The sequence below is a fragment of the Periplaneta americana genome, chromosome 7 (assembly GCF_040183065.1).
Source record: "Periplaneta americana isolate PAMFEO1 chromosome 7, P.americana_PAMFEO1_priV1, whole genome shotgun sequence".
NCBI classification, from domain to species: domain Eukaryota; kingdom Metazoa; phylum Arthropoda; class Insecta; order Blattodea; family Blattidae; genus Periplaneta; species Periplaneta americana.
This window is the reverse complement of record NC_091123.1, coordinates 19,451,365-19,473,123: the sequence shown is the minus strand read 5'-3', so window position 1 is coordinate 19,473,123 and position 21,759 is coordinate 19,451,365. Positions and strand designations below refer to the sequence as shown.

At 35.6% G+C, this 21,759-nt stretch overlaps 1 protein-coding gene across 1 annotated transcript in view; it reads left to right on the top strand.

The window, feature by feature from the left end:
• LOC138702947 (dual 3',5'-cyclic-AMP and -GMP phosphodiesterase 11A-like) overlaps window positions 1–21,759 on the top strand; it is a 434,576-nt gene that overhangs the window by 389,105 nt on the left and 23,712 nt on the right. Inside the window, exons 13-18 of the mRNA XM_069830369.1 lie at window positions 3,480–3,626; window positions 4,635–4,742; window positions 10,620–10,729; window positions 12,058–12,148; window positions 14,343–14,443; window positions 19,802–20,102. Of these exons, the coding sequence (XP_069686470.1) occupies window positions 3,480–3,626; window positions 4,635–4,742; window positions 10,620–10,729; window positions 12,058–12,148; window positions 14,343–14,443; window positions 19,802–20,102 (858 nt within the window). The remainder of the gene's footprint in view (window positions 1–3,479; window positions 3,627–4,634; window positions 4,743–10,619; window positions 10,730–12,057; window positions 12,149–14,342; window positions 14,444–19,801; window positions 20,103–21,759) is intronic.

Below are 21,759 nucleotides of genomic sequence, written 5' to 3'. Positions count from 1 at the left end.
GAAATTGATAATACATATCATCCGAATTACTTCAAATTACAAACATAAACAATTTATCAATAGAGCTATATAGATTACTATTCAATTTAAAGCATATACAATTAATCAGCCAAAACTATACAAACATATACAATACAAAGTAAACAGATTAATTCAATTTACGATAAGATAGAATAGTATGAGTGGATATGATAGGATATTATAGGTTGAGCTAAGATAGGATAGGATAATATAAAGAGGTAGGATAGGATATTATAGGATAGAGTAGGACAGGACGCGACTGGATAGCATAGGGTAGCATAAAAGGAAAGGATATCATAACATAGAATAGTATATCACCAGAGGATAGGATAGTATGAGGGGATATGATAGGATATTATAGGTTGGGCTAAGATAGGGTAGGATAGGACAAGATAGCTTGAAAGGAGAAAGTAGGATAGGATATCATGGGAGGTTAGGATACGATAGAATGGGATAGCATGAGAGGATAGTATGGTATAGGATAGCATGAAAGGAAAGGATAGGATGCGATTGGATAGGATAACAGAAAAGGGTAGAATAGGATAGTATAGCACCAGAGAAGGCCAATAGGATACAATAAAATATGATAGCATGAGGGGATATGAGTGGATAGTATGGGATGGACTAAAATAGAATAGCATGAACGAATGGAAAAATTTACATTTTCATAAGAAAATCATGTTTTAGGGGATCTCTTTCTTTGATACTTAGTCTTTTCTATGCCCAGTCTTCAATTGCATTATTACCTTGAATGTGTAACCTTTACGTAGGCATTTGTGGAGAATATAGGCCTATTAGTGTTTTACTTACATTTTGTGAGTGAAGAAAATTTGAACATTGAATAGGCCCATTACATTTTTCCAGTAATGTGTGAAGTAAATAGGCCTACCATCGTGTAAATTGATTACAATATTCGGAATTGTTTTTCTGAACAAGCTCTGTAAAAGATCGCTTTACGAACTGAAATCGGTGCGTAGAACATACATGATTTTTTCGTACTGTCGTAGGACACTAATTTTGTTTCATAGTTACGCAGAAATCCTTTATTAAAATTTACAATTCAGACTAAAAAAGGAAACCAATGGCAATATCTAATAATCTTTGAAGTCCACATTCCAGCAAAAACAGAGAATCGATAATTTCTTGTAAAACTATCCAGTATTAGCCTACATAGTCAAAGCTCGAACTAATAACATTTGCGTATATACTACCAGAATTCCAGACATGAAAGCAGCCTTTACGGATGTCAACAAAGCCTTGAAGCAAGATTAATATACATGCAATGTTTATTACCTTTAGGCAGCAGCCAAATCAAATGGTAATCTAGAGCAGCTGTGAAACAAAGTTCTGTCCGTATAAACCTTCGTAGAGAAATGCGCGGTTCCTGCAATATGATGTAGTTTGAGGTGAGGCCTTGAATAAAACATGTGACAACACAAGTGTAGGCTCACATCTGACAGGTCGGAGCTGTGTTTATTTCTGTACAGGCGGGAGGGAACTCAGGTAGTGGACCGAGAGAAAAATCGCTTTGAAATATCGGTAACTAACAGGTAATTGGAATGTAGAAAAAAAATCTTACTTTGTATGTTCTTTGATGTGGATTCACGTTTTTAATAAGTTCCTCTTTTTTTAAATATAATGAGAAACTGTTTTTGCACTGAAAAGTCAATTTCGGGATTTTTATAGGTTGCATCAAAAGAGGTTTTCATTTTGTCGATAATTTATCCAAAAAGGAATGAAAACCTCACGTGATATTTAGTAAAACTATAGTTACTTACTTAATTACTTACTTACTGGCTTTTAAAGAACCCGGAAGTTCATTGCCGCCCTCACATAAGCCCGCCATTGGTCCCTATCCTGAGCAAGATTAATCCATTCTCTGTCATCATATCCCACCTCCCTCAAATCTATTTTAATATTATCTTATTTGAAGGTTTCGTAACAAGCTGTTTTGTTATGGGTTGTTAGCCCTTCGCTCAACCCCCAAGCTGGAGGACCACCCCTCATCGGCTGTCCGCGACTGCTTATTCAATATATTCACAGCTACCCTCCATATCTGGAGGCCGTCTCCTCGATCCGCAACCTGAGGACGCGCCATGCCGTGGTGATATTTAGTAAAACTATTCACGAATAAAATTATAAATTAAGTAATCAGTAAATTGAAGGTAATAATGAATACTAAGAAATGACATCAAACCTTGAATCGATGTTTAAAAATAGCAGAGCATTTCTAGAATAAAACGTGGATAATCCCGAAATATGAATTTTTCTTACGCATTGAATTGAAATTATGTATATTAAATGATGCATAAAGAGGTAATTGTGATCTATATCTTGAGTCGCTTAACAAGGAACTGGAATTGGAAAAAGAACAATGTTTCATTCGTCTTGCCGGTCTGAAGTTGCGCTCGGGCGCGGGTTCGATCCCAGCTTGGGCTGATTACCTGGTTGGGTTTTTCCGAGGTTTTCCCCAACCGTGAGGTGAATGTCAGGTAATCTATGGCAAATCCTCGGCGTCATCTTGCCAAATACCATCTCGCTATCACCAATTTCATCGACGCTAAATAACCTCGTAGTTGATACAGCATCGTTAAATAACCAAATTTAAAAAAATTCATGTCATCTGCTGAGAAATGTGTGAATTATGTGAAAATTGCTAGTTCTCAGTTTCTTACAGTATAATATTATAATATTGACTGAAAAAATTAATTCTTCACAATAAACAGGGTTATACTGGGTGTTCATTTCAAAGTGTGTCATGACGTCACTGTTATGAGTCAGCGATTTGAAGCGAGTTTCAGCTTTTATGTCAGAGAAGTTGCCTATTATTCAATGCGTTCAATCTGAACTTGAGAACGTGTACGGTATAACTTGAACGTCGTAGCAACAGATGGCGGTCTGTACGGTCTATGTGCTACCATAACCTCTTTCGAACTGTGTTTTGCGCGGGAAAGTCGTACGCAGGGTATTTGTTATCATCGGTTGCGTACGGCAACATTCCACAACACAAATCAAATGCTCCGTTGACCGTCGAAATTAATGTTAACAAATACGTAAGTAATCGTCTTAACCCTCTCCCCATATCCCGGCAGTAAGAAAAAACTCGCCTCAGTATGTGTTTCCAAACAGTTCACATTCCTGCCACTACCGGCGTTACGGTACGTATCAGTAAGTACTCTTCAGAATGAACGCCGTATTTGTTAGGCAACTTTTCTGGCACGTAGATAATACGCCTCTGCGGAAGTGTAGGAAGATTGAATTGTCTAGGCTCATCGGCTAGCCACATGACGGCATACAGCGAGCCATGACACACTTTGAACTGAACAAGCAGTAGAATTATATACAAAACAATTTTTCTGGCAGATTTTCTCACAAGTTTAGCAGATTCTAAGAGCTATTTAGCCGAAATCTATTTGAAGAAGTTGACAACACTGATTGTGGTGGTTTCTCTGTTACAGGACAGACCTGTTCCCTGCGCAGATGAACTGAATCTGTACTCCTTGACTTTCGATGACTTCTCATTAGACAATGACGAGATGTTGCTGGCAGCTGTCAGTATGTTCCTGGATCTCGGGCTGGTGAAGAGGTTTAATATCGAGAAAGAGGTAAGACCTGCTGAACACCATGATTTATTTCCTGCACTGTTATTAGTGTTATTACAAAATATTTATGAGAATTTCCTTGACAAGGTTTTGTATTACCTTAATTTTTCTCTCCACGTTCATGAATTTCTTTTGTCATATTAAACTACTTAGGCATTCAGAAAATATCTTTCCTTCGTAGCTAAAGTGCAAACCTTACAAAATTAAAGACTGCAGATGATTAAGGCATAAGGAATTCAAAATTGTAATTATTAGACGATAAATGATTAAATAAATAAGTGCTTGAACTGTTTTAAAATCATAATAATTATCTATAGTAATGTCACAAGAGGTCTGAAACAAAATGTTAATATGCAAATCTAGTCTTTCAGGTGAAGCTCCCTGTAAAGCAGATTTGAATAATTTCAAGGGAAAAATTGTTCCGGGGCCGGGTATCGATCCCGGGACCTCTGGTCGAACGTACCAGCGCTCTACCACTGAGCTACCCGGGAACTCCATCCGACATCGTCTCAACTTTTCCCTTTATATCCACACAACTCGCGTGGGCTGACGAAACGCCAGAGACCCACAACGAGTGCACACAATCTCTGTGTGACTTGGAATTGTGGTTTTCTGTTAACGTACACAGTGACGTATATATTATGCAAATCTAGTCTTTCAGGTGAAGCTCCCTGTAAAGCAGATTTGAATAATTTCAAGGGAAAAATTGTTCCGGGGCCGGGTAGAGCGCTGGTACGTTCAACCAGAGGTCCCGGGATCGATATCCGGCCCCGGAACAATTTTTCCCTTGAAATTATTCAAAATGTTAATACTTTTATATTTATGAATACCTAACCTATTCAGATATTGCGAGAGTCGATAATAAATATTTTATTTCCAGTGGTTGTGTGGGAAGAGAAGAGCTTTATAGGCCTTCAAGCTCCTTGTAAAGTCGCGAAATCAATCCAAATTCCCCCCTCCCGACTTCATAACATGTTATTGTTATTTTTATTGGTTAATCCGATGTTGCAGACGCTGTACCGGTTCCTGATAACGGTGAAGAGGAACTATAGGGACGTGCCGTACCACAATTGGAGACACGCCTTCAATGTGGCTCAAGTTATGTTCGCAATCCTCATGGTGAGTCACACACAGTTTCAGTAATACAAAAACAGCACATTATTCATTATGCTGTAAACATTAACACAGCGCAGACGATAGTGGCTTGTGGGTAGAAAGAAAAGTGGCAGGGGAGTTATGAATTCCTGTGCTATTTGTCCATACTGGCAACATAAAACCTTCTCACGCTCAATCCAGGTGAATGTACACATTATTTTCTCGGCAGTCGCGTTCGATCTATAACAGTAGAAGAGCGATGGTATTTACTTGGGCGAAACCTGTTTTCTGGCGAACACTATGTAACTTGTGTAAGATATGTTGAGTGTAGCCATAGGCGGAGTTATGGGGGGGGGCACTGCCCCCCCCCAAACTTATCTGAACTCATTTTTTCTCCATGTTGAATCTTTCGTACACTACTTTTAACACATGAATATAAATAATTGATTAAATGGCGATGTTACTCGTGTTAATTATGTAAGCATGTGTGGCTTACAGCTGTTTCGGTGCTACTTGACACCATCCTCAGAGCCTTCTGTGTCTCGGCACCATCTCAACTTCGCTGCCTGTTGTGTGGGTGCGTTCATATGATGAAGAGTTGTGTCAAATAGTGTGTGTGTTCTGAAATTGATCTGTGTGTTGATAATTTGATTAGGTTGTGTTTTAGTGTGTCTGTATATTTCATATTGTTCTAGTGTGTTGAGTTTTTGGGTTTTGGGTTGTATACGATCAAGCTATAATAGGGGAGGAAGTATATGATATCCCCCATAACCTCGTTATATCGGGATTCTATGGTTTTGCTTTGCCCCCCCCCCCAAGGAAAGGTTCTCTCTCCGCCTATGAGTGTAGCGGTCTTCGATATTATTGTCTTTCAGTTCCCTGTGATAGTAATGATGCGGTTAGATAAGTATAGGTATGACAATTATAAGAATTTGCAAAAACGATAGATTTACGAGGAAGTGATAGTGGATTATTTTTTGACAGAGTACTAAAATAAAATAAAATAATAGTACATTATGCAACGAGCTTATAATGGTAGTAACTAAGACGCGTTTCATAATTTTCATACGAGCGTCTTAATTACCATTATAGGCAAGTTTCATACGACTTTTTATGCTCGACCATATTTCTAACTTGAAATTATTCATAAGTATTCATGTTATGGTTATGTAAGTGAGGAGCGGAACTGACCTAAATTGTGAGATGTGCGCAGACGCGAAAGTATTGATTTTTTCCGAGGAACGAATGTGTCATTGACCTTGATACGAGTATAATCTAGAGAATAACATGAACATTAATTTTGATATAACCTGGAAATTTCTTTAGAATTGAAAAACGAGATGACAAATTGAATTTATTTGAATATTATTTACAATTAACGCTAATTATTATAGTAACAGAACATAACCTTCTGCGACAGTATTGGATTTCCAGCCTCCTTGACGTTTCCCTAGTTGTCTTTCGATTCCATATCCGAAAATAATCGAAAACCTGAACTTTAATAAATAGGTGTACTTTAATGATATGCATTAAAGGACTGCTACCAGGTGTATAATTACTACATTTCGGCATGGTCGAGCATAAAATAAGTATAATAAATCCTTCAATAATCCTAATGTTAATACAAGAAATTACATTAGGTCATTACACAATAAAAATATGACTAGCGCTTTCGCCAATTAAATGGCATCTTTAGGTCTAATTAGCATATAAAAATGCTTTAAGCATAAAGACGTAAATAAAAAGCAACATAATAAAATATGATAAAATACATTATGTGAGATAATTACAACATTATATGAATGACTGCACAAACAGAAAACAATGTGATAATAATAACTTGAAAAAGGCGTGGTAGTTGTAGTAATTAAACCTCATGCTTAAAACATTACCACATGCTAATTAGATCTGAAGATGCCATTTTAATTGGCGAAAGCGCTAGTCATATTTTTATTGTGTAATGACCTAATGTAATTTCTTGTATTACTCATTAAGTTAAAATAGACAGTTATTGAAGGATTTACTTACTTACTTACTTACAAATGGCTTTTAAGGAACCCGAAGGTTCATTGCCGCCCTCACATAAGCCCGCCATCGGTCCCTATTCTGTGCAAGATTAATCCAGTCTCTGTCATCACACCCCACCTCCTTCAAATCCATTTTAATATTATCCTCCCATCTACGTCTCGGCCTCCCTAAAGGTCTTTTCCCTCCGGTCTCCCAACTAACACTCCATATGCATTTCTGGATTCGCCCATACGTGCTACATGCCCTGCCCATCTCAAACGTCTGGATTTTAAGTTCCTAATTATGTTAGGTGAAGAATACAATGCGTGCAGTTCTGTGTTGTGTAACTTTCTCCATTCTCCTGTAACTTCATCCCGCTTAGCCCCAAATATTTTCCTAAGCACCTTATTCTCAAACACCCTTAACATATGTTCCTCTCTCAGAGTGAGAGTCCAAGTTTCACAACCATACAGAAGAACTGGTAATATAACTGTTTTATAAATTCTAACTTTCAGATTTTTGGACAGCAAAGTGGATGATAAGAGCTTCTCAACCGAATAATAACAGGCATTTCCCATATTTATTCTGCGTTTAATTTCCTCCCGAGTGTCATTTATATTTGTTACTGTTGCTCCAAGATATTTGAATTTTTCCACCTCTTCGAAGGATAAATCTCCAATTTTTATATTTCCATTTCGTACAATATTCTGGTCACGAGACATAATCATATACTTTGTCTTTTCGGGATTTACTTCCAAACCGACCGCTTTACTTGCTTCAAGTAAAATTTCCGTGTTTTCCCTAATCGTCTGTGTGTTTTCTCCTAACATATTCACGATTGAAGGATTTATTATACTTATTTTATTTATATGCTAACTTGTCGGACCAATATGCCTCTTAAAAAGAGTACTAAAAAGTAAAATAAAATATATGTGGTTGTCTTCATTCCAATGCTCTAGTCACTGCTTACTTGAGTGTAAGATGAGAGTTTATTCATGTCTTTTCTCAGAGACCAGTACAACCTATTGCTTTCTTTCTCCTCACTGCTAACTGTGACGTTGTACAGATGTAGAAATATAATACGAGATCTGTACGCATAGTGTCATTAGGTTTCCTAGCGAGAACTGAACCCAGATTCGCTGCATTTGTAGCACTAAACGCTAAACTTGAACCACAACGGAGGAAAATTACATCGCACAATCTTTTAATAATTTATTTTGTCAGAATGTATCGTTGAATTCTCATTTTAAAGCCTTCAGTTGCTAATCAAGTATGCAGACTTTATGCAGGCTTCTTGAGCGAGTTCAGTTGCACATAAGTCGCGTCTAATTATTCTGCTTTCAAACAGAGTAGAATCGTTGTGCTTTGTCTCAGCCCCACGCCTTAATTTTCGGTTCCTGTCATCTCCGTAATTCACGCAGCAGAAACTGAGATCGAAATAATGGAATATGCCAAGCCAATAAATTATGGCTTAGCATCACAAAGGAATGCGAGAAGCGCTCTCAGATATTTTCTAAATTGAATTTCAAGCTAGTTCGTTATGTATTCAAGTTGATGAAAGCAATTATGAAAAGATCTTACTGCTCATAATACAACACAAAGATTAATTTTTTTTATGTCTTATTAAAGAGATATACAGGAAGTCACAAAATACCATAGACAAAATTCTAGGTCGTATTCCACTGGGATTTTTAAAGAAACATTCCTCTGGATCCTACGCATTTGATATAACTAGAGCCCGGATGTTTAGCATTTATAACAGTTAAAATAGGCAGGCAAAAAAGGCAAAAAAACGTAAAAAAATGCACAATCAGTTTTTGAAAAGGTATTATAAATTTTGAAAAGGTTATATTTTAGCAAAAACTTTAAATTATATCAACATAACACACCTTTTTACTTCGTAGTTGACACATGTTGACTTATAAAATACTTTCTTCGTGATTAAATGTCTTTTCACAAACCTTATAACAAAAATGTTCCATCGGTTGAAAACACATGGACACCAAATTCATCAACGTAAGCATGAAGTTTACTTTGCAATGGTTTACTGAATTTAGGCATTCTAGCTAACCGATCTTATACCTTCTGTCACCCGACAATAACTGACTGTTCCTTACTCATATTTCTTTCTCCTACAATAATAAACACGTATAGCACAAAATTGTAACAGTAAGATTTGAAAATATGAAAGCAGATAATTGGAAATGCTACGTGACAACTTCTATGAGAACGAGATTAATATTTAAAATTATAAAGCTGATTGTTGGTATCGTGAAGACATGACAATATTATATTTGTAACTGTGGATTGTCGATCATTATTCATATTACACCAATAGTATTAAAGCATGATTATTAGTAGATTAAGCACCGAAATAAATTACTTTTATTTACTGTTGTTAGTAAAATTAGTCATTGTTTCAAATATAATATACCCATAAATGGCATACACATTACATTACAATTAATTAGAAAATTGCAAATAAACAAGCAATACTGCTGTAAAATGACAAACAAAGGGCATTTATTATTGAATTAGCAAGAAACACCTTAAAAAGGCAAAATAGGCAAAATAAAAATTGGCCCTACCACTTTGATTTATCCCAAATCACATTTATATCTATGCAAATAATGATTTACTTCTACCCAGTAAAAAAGGCTTTTTGCCAAACATCCGGGCTGTAGATAAAACTAGGTGTAGTCCCTAAAATGTATTGATGATTGATTCTTTATCATTTGATAACCAAAGCTCGAAACTTGGGGACTTGTGTCTATGCACGTGACTAAGCGACCGGACTCCAATATCAACAAACTCCCGCTTCCAGCATGGAAGTACTTTCAGGTCTGCTAGAAAAGTGATTTCTGTCTAAAACACTATAGTATTATGGTAGGTTGAATTTATAATAAAAATAAACATGAGCAATATATCAAATTTACTGTTCCTTTCTGTACATTTTATTACAGTGTATCACTACGTACATTCGAAGATTTTCGAACCCATAATTTCTTCGCCTGTTAGTTAAACATTGATTTGAAACGATTATTTGCATGTCACATGAAGTGACGGAGGCAAACTTAAAACACTGAATGTTTTCACTGTTATAATTTTCTGTTCGATTTTCAGCAGTTGCTGGCTGATCTCATATCTGAGAAAGATAAGAAGATCCTATTTTTTTTTATCGAGGATAGTTTTCAATTTGTGTGTCACTACTATGGCAGGTCCTCTATGACTTTCGACTTTACTTGAAGTACTCGTAGATGAACTTTCGTCTCCATCTTTCTGCTCCAATAATGCTACGTGTGCCTTATGCTTTTGTGTGTTGCAATGTCTTTCAATGAATGCCCATTTTCAGCCTCTAGTTTGTGTGTAACACAACTACAAAATAATAAACTCTCCATTCGAAGAAAATAATGTATCTCCTCCGAATTCCTCCACGAAATTCTGTACTTAAAATTAAAAAGAAAATGTATTTTCAAACTTCTATAATACCCATTCCAATAACACGTATTTTCTAATTCCTCAAACAGGTCGTTTACCTGCAATTCACTGAATGTCATTGGCTTCGACATGACACAGTTTCCTCGTCCGTCTTCCTGTCATTCGATGTGACCACTTTGTTAGTACTGTACATACGACTGTCCCTGTACACTTGTAGGGTGAGCTTTGTGTACGTTGTACCTGTAACCTTACTCGTGCGCACGACACACAAGTCCCCAAGTTCCGAGCTTTGTTGATAACCATCTGAACAACATATCTATTAGACCCAAGTCTGCAGTGCATTAAAGAATACAATGTTAGAATATGCTAGAGAAAGCGTCATCACTGGAAAGTTTGTATGAGGGTAAAAACAATAAAATTAAATGTCACACTGTGCTGTTTTCTTCTTTCCGACAGGGCTGCGAGATGAAAGGCACGTTCAGCGACCTAGAAGTGCTGGGAATGTTCGTGGGCTGCCTCTGCCACGACTTGGACCATCGGGGGACAAATAACGCTTTCCAGGAAAAGTGAGTCCAATATCACTCTATAAGTTACATCTTTATAGATAGGAATACCAGATTGGTTCTCATTTCCACCACAAACAAAGACATAGATACTGATCACAAGTCCTGAATTGATAGTTGTACACCCCAGAAATGTCTGCAGATCAGGTTTGGGCGAGTGAATAAGCTGTACGTATTTTACGTGTAATTTACATGTAAAATACGTAATGTAGAAAGATGTTTTATACACGGAGTAATACACTAACATTTATTCTACGTAAAGATTTTTTTTGGTACGTAGAACCAAGGACCCTGTTTCGATCCCCGGCGCCGGAGCGAATTTTTCTCCTCTAATATTAATTGTAACATTTATTGATTTTGACAATCTAAACATGAATTACTTCATTCCTTTTAAGTCCTGATAAGAAAAATGTCTGTTGCAGCAGAAAAAAATATTTTTTCATTCAGTCTATTACTTAGAAAGATAGCAATGCTTTGCTTACTTTCAGTTTATTTGTTGGAAAAACTCCATAACATTCTAACTAATTAATTTTTTGAGGGACTTTATTTATATTATAAAACACAACTAATAATGAATAAACCTGACATTTAGCAACTAATATCACTTGTTAAATACATTTTGACAATTAAAATAAAATTAATTAAACTAAACAGTTTTTATTGATTTCCCGAAAGTTTTATTTTTGTCACTTGTGGAGTTTTAAAAATAAACGATTCTAGTGATAAAGGCCTTTTTATAATACAACAGTGTAAGGCAAAAATTATGATTTAAACATAATAACGCATTAAATGTAATAATTTTCCAAATTTTATGTGGTTAATGACTAATCATCAACGAGTTGGGAAGTATGGCTGAATAGACTTTTTGTATGTCAGAACATTAATAAATTTATTTTTTTCAGTTTTCGTTTCCACTAGCATTACCGTACTATCTTTGTTGGTCGTAGGCCATATGTATAGTTCTGTGTATAAACCTTTCAATTCACCCGGTATGAATTGCAAAATCTTATAAAGTCGCCACTTTTTTAAACATTATTTGGTAGCCTCGAGTTATATGCTGGCAGTTCAAACGGTAAATTTTCATCACAAACTGAACAAAGAATGACTAAAAATAAAAGTTCTTGGAGGTTTTTTTTACGTATTTCACATTTATTACGTTAATTACGCATGATTTACGCGTATTTTACTGTAATGTAAATAACCTTTTTTACGCGTAACGTCCCAACCTTGCTGCAGACTACTCAGTTATGGCCACTGGATCCTTCAGAGGAATTATAGCGAGAGTGATGCCTTTCCTTTCTCTGTGCTTATTGTTGATTCTTGTCCTGCAGGACGGGGTCCGCCCTGGTGCTTCTGTACGGCACAACCAACACGATGGAGCACCACCACTTCAATCACGCAGTTATGATTCTCAGCAGTGAAGTGAGTATACTGCAGTCATAAGAAAGCATTTTATCTCAAAGGGAAAGTGTCCTAAGAACCTAGATAAACACAAAAAGATCGGGTAGATCGTCATGTTCTCCGAAGTTCGTTTGTATTCTACTCACAGTTTACTGAGAAATATGTGGCCGATTTGGATGAGTTTCTTTAAAAATCGTGCATATCTCTTATTGTGTACGTCTTCTCTCACCAAATTCTATCATCATTATAGAATCTCAATTCTCTCATTTTCTGTTAAGGCCATTTTGTTTTATATTGATTTCATCAATAAAACTGTTTTTATAGCACAAGGACTAACAAATGTGTCAACAAAAAAATTGTTACCATAGTAACCATAACCATAATACTTCTGTGTAAAACAAATGAAGTATTGAGCAAAAAATGTTCTTTATTTATTTTTTTATTTATTTATTTACTTATTCATTTATGTACTTATTTATTTACTTATTTATTTATTTACCTATTTATTTCTTTAAATATTTATTTACGTACTTACTTTATTATTTATTTACCTATTTATTTATTTAAATATTTATTTACTTATTTACTTATTTATTTACTTATTTATTTAAATATTTATTTACTTATTTATTTATTTACCTATTTATTTATTTATTTTGTTGTTTATTTAAATATTTATTTACTTATTTACTTATTCATTTATCTAACTATTTATTCATTTATTTACTTATTTATTTACTTATTTATTTATTTATTTACATATTTATTTATTTATTTAAATATTTATTTACTTATTTATTTATTTACCTATTTATTTATTTAATTATTTATTTATTGACTTATTTATTTATTTACCTATTTATTTATTTATTTATTTACCTATTTATTTATTTATTTATTTACTTATTTACTTATTTATTTATTTACCTATTTATTTATTTAATTATTTATTTATTTATTGACTTATTTATTTATTTACCTATTTATTTATTTATTTATTTATTTACCTATTTATTTATTTATTTATTTACTTATTTACTTATTTATTTATTTACCTATTTATTTATATATTTATTTACTTATTTATTTATTTACCTATTTATTTATTTATTTATTTTGTTGTTTATTTAAATATTTATTTACTTATTTATTTATTTACCCATTTATTTATTTACTTATTCATTTATCTACCTATTTATTTATTTATTTATTTACTTATTTATTTATTTACGTATTTATTTATTTATTTAAATATTTACTTATTTATTTATTTACCTATTTATTTATTTAATTATTTATTTATTTATTGACTTATTTATTTGTTTACCTATTTATTTATTTATTTACCTATTTATTTATTTATTTACTTATTTACTTATTTATTTATTATTTATTTATTTACGTATTTATTTATATATTTATTTACTTATTTATTTATTTACCTATTTATTTATTTATTTAAATATTTATTTACTTATTTATTTATTTACATATTTATTTATTTACTTATTTAAATATTTATTTACTTATTTATTTATTTACCTATTTATTTATTTATTTACTTATTTGTTTATTTATTTATTTATTTCACAACAACCAGAGGCCGATTATAGTTCAGCACAATAGAAGAATATAGGACAATACAACAACAACAACAATAATATACTATTATTATTATAATTATAATTATCATTATCATTATTATTATTATTATTATTATTATTATTATTATTATTATTATTATTATTATTATTGGGTGGACTCGGACCCCATGGGCCCATATAAGTTGACGCCATTGTCTTGATAGTAACTGAAACTAATTTTCTAATTTCCATATTAACAGACTGTCCTGAACGCACGTGGTGCAATAAGATGACAAATCACGTTACATATCACAGTGTGTAACACATTTCACATCAAATGTTTGTTTATTATCTGCATTTCGAACGAACGTCAAATTGTAGAGCAAGCAAAGCGAAATTATTGATAAATCCTAAACTCATGGCACGTGCCGCTTTGCAGCTGAAGTTTTAATTGTTGTGATAAACTCGGCTAGTTCGCTAATTGAAACGGATGTTGTGGGAGTAACACTGACGTCTCGCTCTCCAGTAGATTAACGACTCTAAATTAGAATCCTTCCGATCCTTTACTTAATCAAATTCAAGACGGTGTAATTACTGCAAGTGAAATGCTGGTAATTTAATATTGTTTTCAGAGTCACAACATCTTCTCTGGCCTGTCTCCGGAGAACTACTCCAAGGTGATGAAGGTTCTGAAACACAGCATCCTGGCTACAGATCTGTCCGTCTACTTCCAGTAAGTATACACATATCCCAGCGGTGTTCTAGTGGTTTCTATGCATGCATTTGATTCAGAGAGTGATGGATTTTTAAGGGCGATAATATACAGCGTGGAGTGAAATAGCCTTGCAGATTTTTAGAGCGAATAGCTCATATTGTATGTAACAAAAAACTATAATATTGTAATTTTTTTTACTGAACAACAATGAAATTTTATTATCTCAACAATAACTATTCACTCTCTACAATTTAACTTTACTCCCGTCAACAATGGGACTTGCTCTCCGCACAGCAACACAGTGTTCGTTATTGCACTCCACAAACGACAATGACAATTTACTTGGACTGTTAACAACAATGAACTGTTAATCTTAACTAATATTTACAAAGCACTATTTACAAATCAGAACTGTCAGTTTTCAGTTCACAGTTCTTCTAGCTCAGTCACTCGAGTTCACAGTATCTCGAACCACAGACCTTCAGAGACAGTCCACTGTACTCGAACTCAGGTCCCTCCAACTGCGGTCCACTGCACTCGAACTCAGGCCTTCGGATGCTGACACAGTTGCGGACGCACACTCGAGTCGAACTCCGGTACACAAGACTGGCTTGCTTGCTCTGGCTTACTCACTGAATGGCTGAATAAACTGAAACTGCTCAAGTTCGCTCGCGTTTCTTCTTTTATAGCTAAACTATCGTTGCGAGAAAGTACGAGTTCTAGATAGTTCGCGATATTTCGACGCGTGTGTCCATTCTCGAATCATCTCGCACGCTGCTGCTCCCCTCCTTCACCGCGCGTAGCCATGCCCCAGGAGGCAGATGCGCGCGCAACCCGCCCAAAACACGGCCGAATTAGCCTCTCCTTCGTCGGTCGTGAGAGCGAATCTCACGTGGGCGTCACAATACCATATTGATGGAAAGTTAATAGTTTTTTTCAGAAGAAAATATTTTTTTCTCAAATGTTTAACAATCTCTTATTCTGTTACTATTATGAGTTTAGGATCGTGATTTTTGTCCATATCGATACGAAATCTAATAAAGAATAATTTATCCCTTTGGTGTATTTCAATAGTGTTGACGGTTTTCGTGTAAATTTAATTTTGAAAACCTCTAAATTCAAGCCATTGCACGATGCGAGTTGGTTGCAACACAGCGCCAGGGAGAACAGTTCATCTAGCGAGACACACCGGGTTACGGAGTTCGTTGAACTTATAAGGCTGGTTCACAATAAAACGGGAACGAAAACGACAACGAGAACGGAAATATTGTTAAATACATTTATTTTAACAATATTTCCGTTCTCGTTCTCGTTGTCGTTTCCGTTCCCGGTTTATTGTGAACCAGCCTTTACTTCTGTATCACGAGAAGCGTGTGTTCGCGGCGAAGTTATCAGACTGCTGAAATTTCAAACTTAATGCAAATATTATGCAATACAATATACGAAAATAACGTTTGACGTGGATGACAGGAGCTGGAGTAATAATTGCGAAATCTGCCCTACGTTATTACCAGGCTTCGAGACTTTGGACCCGATACAATAAGTTTACTGCGCATGCACTATAGGTTGTTGACTCGCTGCAGGTAGATAGAGATGTGTTGAGGTAACAACACTGCTATTTAGAGTAGAGTACGGTAGCATGGGGAAACACACATATGTACATTCTGAAAGTAAATATACATTACACAATGACAATGTCAAAAGAATGTGAAAAGCATTTATTCGCCTGTCTTTTATAAGCATTTGTGTTTAATTATACACAGTGTTAATGGTGGAAATAAGCATGTAGCAATTTTAATTTTTTCATTTATCCTATTGGTCGTCTTTATGAAGTGCAGTTACAATACCGGATTGCAGTACCTACTACAAAATAATTCTCAGTGTCTCAAACGTAAATCTTTTTCGGTTATCTGCCAAAGTTTGTACTGTAGAAAGCTGAGCTCTACGTCGCATGACGTGATAGGAGCAAAACGAAAAAACCTAACATCATTGCAGTCTCTAAGAGACAGTCCTTTATTCTCGGGTGACTCTATGTCCACTAATTTGCTGTTTATGTTACACAATGTTCCATATCCGTTATTTTTACATAAAATTGATTTCCTCTTCTGTTTTACACGTTCAGTAACCGGTGTACTTGGTGTCTCATTAATTCTCTGCATCATTTTCTAAATTAATTTGAGGGCTTCCGGCATCTCTTGCTCTGACTTTTCTAACCGTATAATACTTTCAGACACAGTTTATATGAAAACCAAATTATTCGTCAGAACCTTCAAATCCAGAGCGTTTTCCTTTGCGTATTTGTTGGCATTCATTCTACAGTACCCCCACCCATTGTACGCTTTACCACTATACTCAGTACGTCGTTATGCGGATTTCCGACTGAACTGCTCTATCGGGTCCGAAGTCTTGAAGCCTGGTTATTACTAATTACGTAGAGCTGTATCACCATTTTGATAGTAGGAACATGAAATTTTTACTGCATGTTTTATATACTGTGGTTAACAAAATAGCGCGTGGGTTTTACTATTAAATCAATATTTTTTTTTTTTAAGTGACAATGGAAAATTTCTATTCTTAGGTATGCAGTGATTATAAATTTGTTCAGTGTACCTTATCGTCCTTTTCAATCCGCAAGGTTATTTCACTTCCACCCTGCATATTTTTTGGACGATCGTACTCTTTTCTCGTACTTTCTCACACTTTTTTTTTCAGCACATTTCGTCAGGTTCGAAGTATAAAGACAAATGTGATTTATTCCGTGGTTAGAAAGTTCGCTTATACGATCAGAAAGTTGGAGATCAGATATCGTTGAAGACCAGTGTACCACAGTCTACTATATACAGTCGCGAAGCTTGAGGTGATTTTTTGCAAATCTCGTGATAAAGCGCTCCAAGCGGTTAGCAACTAGAAACAATAGACTGTCCACGGTCGACTTTGGACTGTGTCGTATTTCCATCGAGTGTTAGCTCATTGCGTATTTCACATTGATGCTTGTGAAATGTTCGTTATTGTTTGTAATGAAAATGTTAATGGCTAAAATAAAATAATTGGAATAATAATATTTTACTAGAGACGTAGAAAAATTAAGTTTGTTTTAATGAAATTTATTTATCACGTTTTATTTTCAGTTCTGGTGGGATTATTATTGCTTAGGCCTACTTTTTTTTTCAAAGGATATGTTTTTAATTATAGCTGTTAATTTTGTTGTTATTTTTATTTGTTACTTTACTAGAGACGTAGAAAAAGTCTGTTACAATAAAATTTATTGATCACGTTTTATTTCCAATTCTGGTGTGATTATTATTGCTTAACCTCACCCCACTTTGTTAACTACGTTAGCCTACACTACAAGTACCGGTACACGTAAGTTACTCCATTAATTCATATTTCCATTTATTATTGTTGTAAAGGGAAATGCAAATTAATATTTATTGGTTTCATAGTTAATTATCGCTATAATCTTGAATGAGTGAAGCGATTATAGTAAATTTCAGTTCGTTTTGCACAAACAAAAATTATATTAACTTATTTCTTGCAGGTATCTTCGAGTTTATGGTGAAATTTAATATACTTCATTAAAATAATAAATTAACTTTATGCATTTAATATTTCAATATTGGGAGGAAGGTGTTAATTTTTCCAAAAGAACACGACAATGAAAGTGTAACATATTTTGTCGGCTGCTAGGTGAGAGAGCTGCGATGATGAGGCGAAAGTAGCGATCCTAGTGGTGGGCAACTACCCATGTTTGCATTTTTACTACATATTGAGCTTCGCGACTGTATTATAGGTTCGTTCCAACAAGCGGTTCATGGATCAGTTCATGTACGGTCCCTGTACCAACTTATGCGCATGCGCTAGTTGAGCATCTGCTATGGGATTGAAACTGGACTGGACGCTGTTGGAACGCTTTCGCGAATAGTTATGTACTAAATCCAGAGATGCTATAACTATGATCATCTTTGCTAAGAACGGGATGCTTAATTATTATCGTTTCGCAGCTAATTCTAATTGCAGAAAATAGAATTTCGATCATTTTCTATAAAAAGATGGCAAAAAATATGGAAGGCAAGAATTCCGATAATTCAACGTCGTGTACTGGGGGACTCTCATCTAAAAATAGTTCTTTTTTTAATTATTAATGTATGTACGTTATTTATTATATTTTTAATCAAAGCTGCATGTTGAAATTGTAATTCACTGTTTCAATACCCAAATAATTTCCATTCCCTTTTTTTTTGGCGAAAATTTAAATTAAATCTCTAATTTTAGTATTCGTCTGTACTGTCACTTTTCATCTTCAACCTCACTGATGTGAACAGTCGATCATGTCTTTCTTCAGTATTCAGGAGACGTTGGTGAGCTTATGCGCATGCGCGTCTTGCGTACTCTTCCGTACATGCCTCAATCCACGGACTATTTCTGACCGTTCCGAACCCGTGTCAAAAGCTTGTTGCAGTACATGTTTCCGGTTCAGGACTGGTTCGGATTGTGTTGGAACGCTTTTTCTGTACTGCGCATGCTCACGATGGTTACGGACGGTTCCTGACTGTTGTTGGAACGAACCTATAGTAGACTGTGAGTGTACCCAGCGAATAGGGATTATAAAGAATGGACACTTCACGTCGGTACCTTTGATGTAGCCGGACTGATTTCAATGATCTTCAAGCCAGCTAGAGCGTGAGTTTCTGCTTTCTCCCTAGAGTTGGCGCTGACATCACACCAGCTAGCAGTCGACACAGCGGAAATATAACACATATAATTAATACATCTAGGTACATTATGTACTCAAATAAAATAAATTGGATCCATAAAATAATAAATCCGTCATTAACTGTAATGTCTAGACTCTAGAGTTCCTTTATAATGAGAGTTGAGACGTTGAGCCCAACAACAATTAAAATATGTAATGATTTGATAGCACTGAAAATGGAAAAACAAAACTCTTATGAGAAGTAAAACCATATATCTATATTATATTATATACAAATATTAAACGAATTCGATACTTAATTTTATAATGTATTATATTATTTTATAATACAATTTATTATGTCTCAAATATATATAAAAAATTATTATTACAACTAGTTCGTCACTGAGAAATAAGGAAAAGCTGTTAACTTGAATTTATTTGAAGCAAAGCGTTACTGGATTATACAATAAGGTAGGCGATGTTTGGATCCTGTGTCTCAACTCTATACTGAATTATTATCTTAGCCTATGCTCGATTACACTAACCTCTAGCGCCTGAAAGTGGAACTAGCCGCTGGCGCACAGAGAAACAAAACAGAGGAAAATTCGCTCAGTGTCCATTCTTTATAATCCCTATTCGCTGGTGTACCATAGTTGTAATAGAGAGTGCCATGTCTGCAGATTGAGGCCGCGCTTCTTCGCGCTGGTGGAGTCGCGGCAGTACAGCTGGGGGCTGGAGGAGCACCGCGAGCTGCTGCGCTCGATGCTGATGACGGCGTCGGACATAGCGGCGTCGTCCAAGCCGTGGCACGTGCAGCAGCGGGTGGCGCGCCTCGTCACGGCCGAGTTCCTGGTGCAGGGCGACAAGGAGCGCCAGGAGCTGCACATCCAGCCGCAGGCGCTCATGGACCGCGAGCGACAGCACGAGCTGCCGCAGCTGCAGATTCGCTGGATCGCCGACATCTGCCTGCCGCTCTACAAGGTAGCAACTGGGATCACATTTACATATAAGCATTGATGGAAACTGTCACGACTGTCAGGTTATTTAGGCAGTAGCGGCTGGTGGTCAAAATAATGAGTGTGCTACAATCTCTATATCGGCCTACTGTACACACTTATATGTATTTATCTTAATTTGAGACGAAATATGAAATCCATACGACGTTCCTTACTACTGCAGAACTTGACAATTACCCTGGAGTTAAACCCCTCCATCTTGGACATCATACTCTTTTCTATTGACAGTATTGCAAGAGCATGAGGCGATCCTGGGACATAGTGTTCCTTGAAAACGTTTTTATGCGTTTAAAGAAAGAAAACCATCTTTCTGGCTCAGCAGTGGTCATTGGTTTGGTAACCAAAATATTTAACAACTTCGGTTACTTCACAGAATGGATCCTGTGAATTGTTGGAGGCTATGTTATGTATTGTAACAATTGAACAGCTCCATCTATATTTCGGAAGTCGGGTCTTCTATATAGAACTCCAAGTTGTGTCTTTAACACTCTTTTGTTCAGTACAGTATAGCTGTTGACAGCAACTTCAAGTTCGCGTTCAAGAAAATTATGCGAAAAATTGTCAAAAAAATTGCTGTTTAACAATTTTGTTGCGTCTAGGTAGGTTAAAGACTGAAACGATAAGTAGTTTCCTGAATTATACTGTCACATAATTCCTTGGCTTCAATTTTCTAGACTGACTGATTCAGGAGGAACCTCAAAAACCAGATAGATGGCAGCAGCGGTCGGACACTTGAATTACCAAACACTTTGTACATAGTTCCGAGTTCCTCCACAAACAAGCATTCTTTCGTTACGCTTTACTTTTGTAATCTCCAAGCTGTGTTGTGCTGAAGCTGACTACAGCACTTCCCCGCGTAAAAATAGCCAATCAGAGCAGTTATTTTAGCTTCGCAAGAGCGAAGAGCGAAGACTAAACACTCTATAATGCGTCATGAACATAACCACGGGAAATTGTCAAATGGCAGATCAAATACTATGGTATTGCAAATACATTATTTGAGCAAAAATTATCATTGTGCTGTAGCACTGTAGCACATAAGGACGGGCCGCCCCTGTATTTAGGTCAGTGTTCCTCAACCGTTGGGCCTCAAAACCCTCCTTGGTCAGCTGCGAATATTTTGAAAATCCCAGATCAATTTCAATATTATTAGCCACTGCGGACAATATTACAAACTTGGCTGGTTCAGACGATTACTTTATTGGACGCGCATTGGTCAAATAGTTGAGGACATTTTACAATTCAGATAGCAGTGACAAATCTTATGATCTATCAGTGGCGGCTTCTCAAGGGGGTTGCAGGTTTGTACACCCCCCAGTAATGTTCCTAATCTCCCGGCTTTGTTACTATTAAAAAAAAATATATATATATATATTTTTTTTTTTACAAATTTCATTCATGACTATCTGCAGCTGGCGTCTTGTTTAGTACGTCTGCAGGAGCCTTAGCCTCTTGGTTTGTAAAGATGTTGAAAACCTATGAAAGGTAGTTTATAGAGATGTTCGGCTAATGTGGGGACAGGGGGGTTAGAGGCGTGGTCTACTGCTTTCCTCATTGAGAACGGTTTGTCGCACTCCCTGACATGGACACCAACGTCAGTGCGGAAGAAACTAAATTCACTG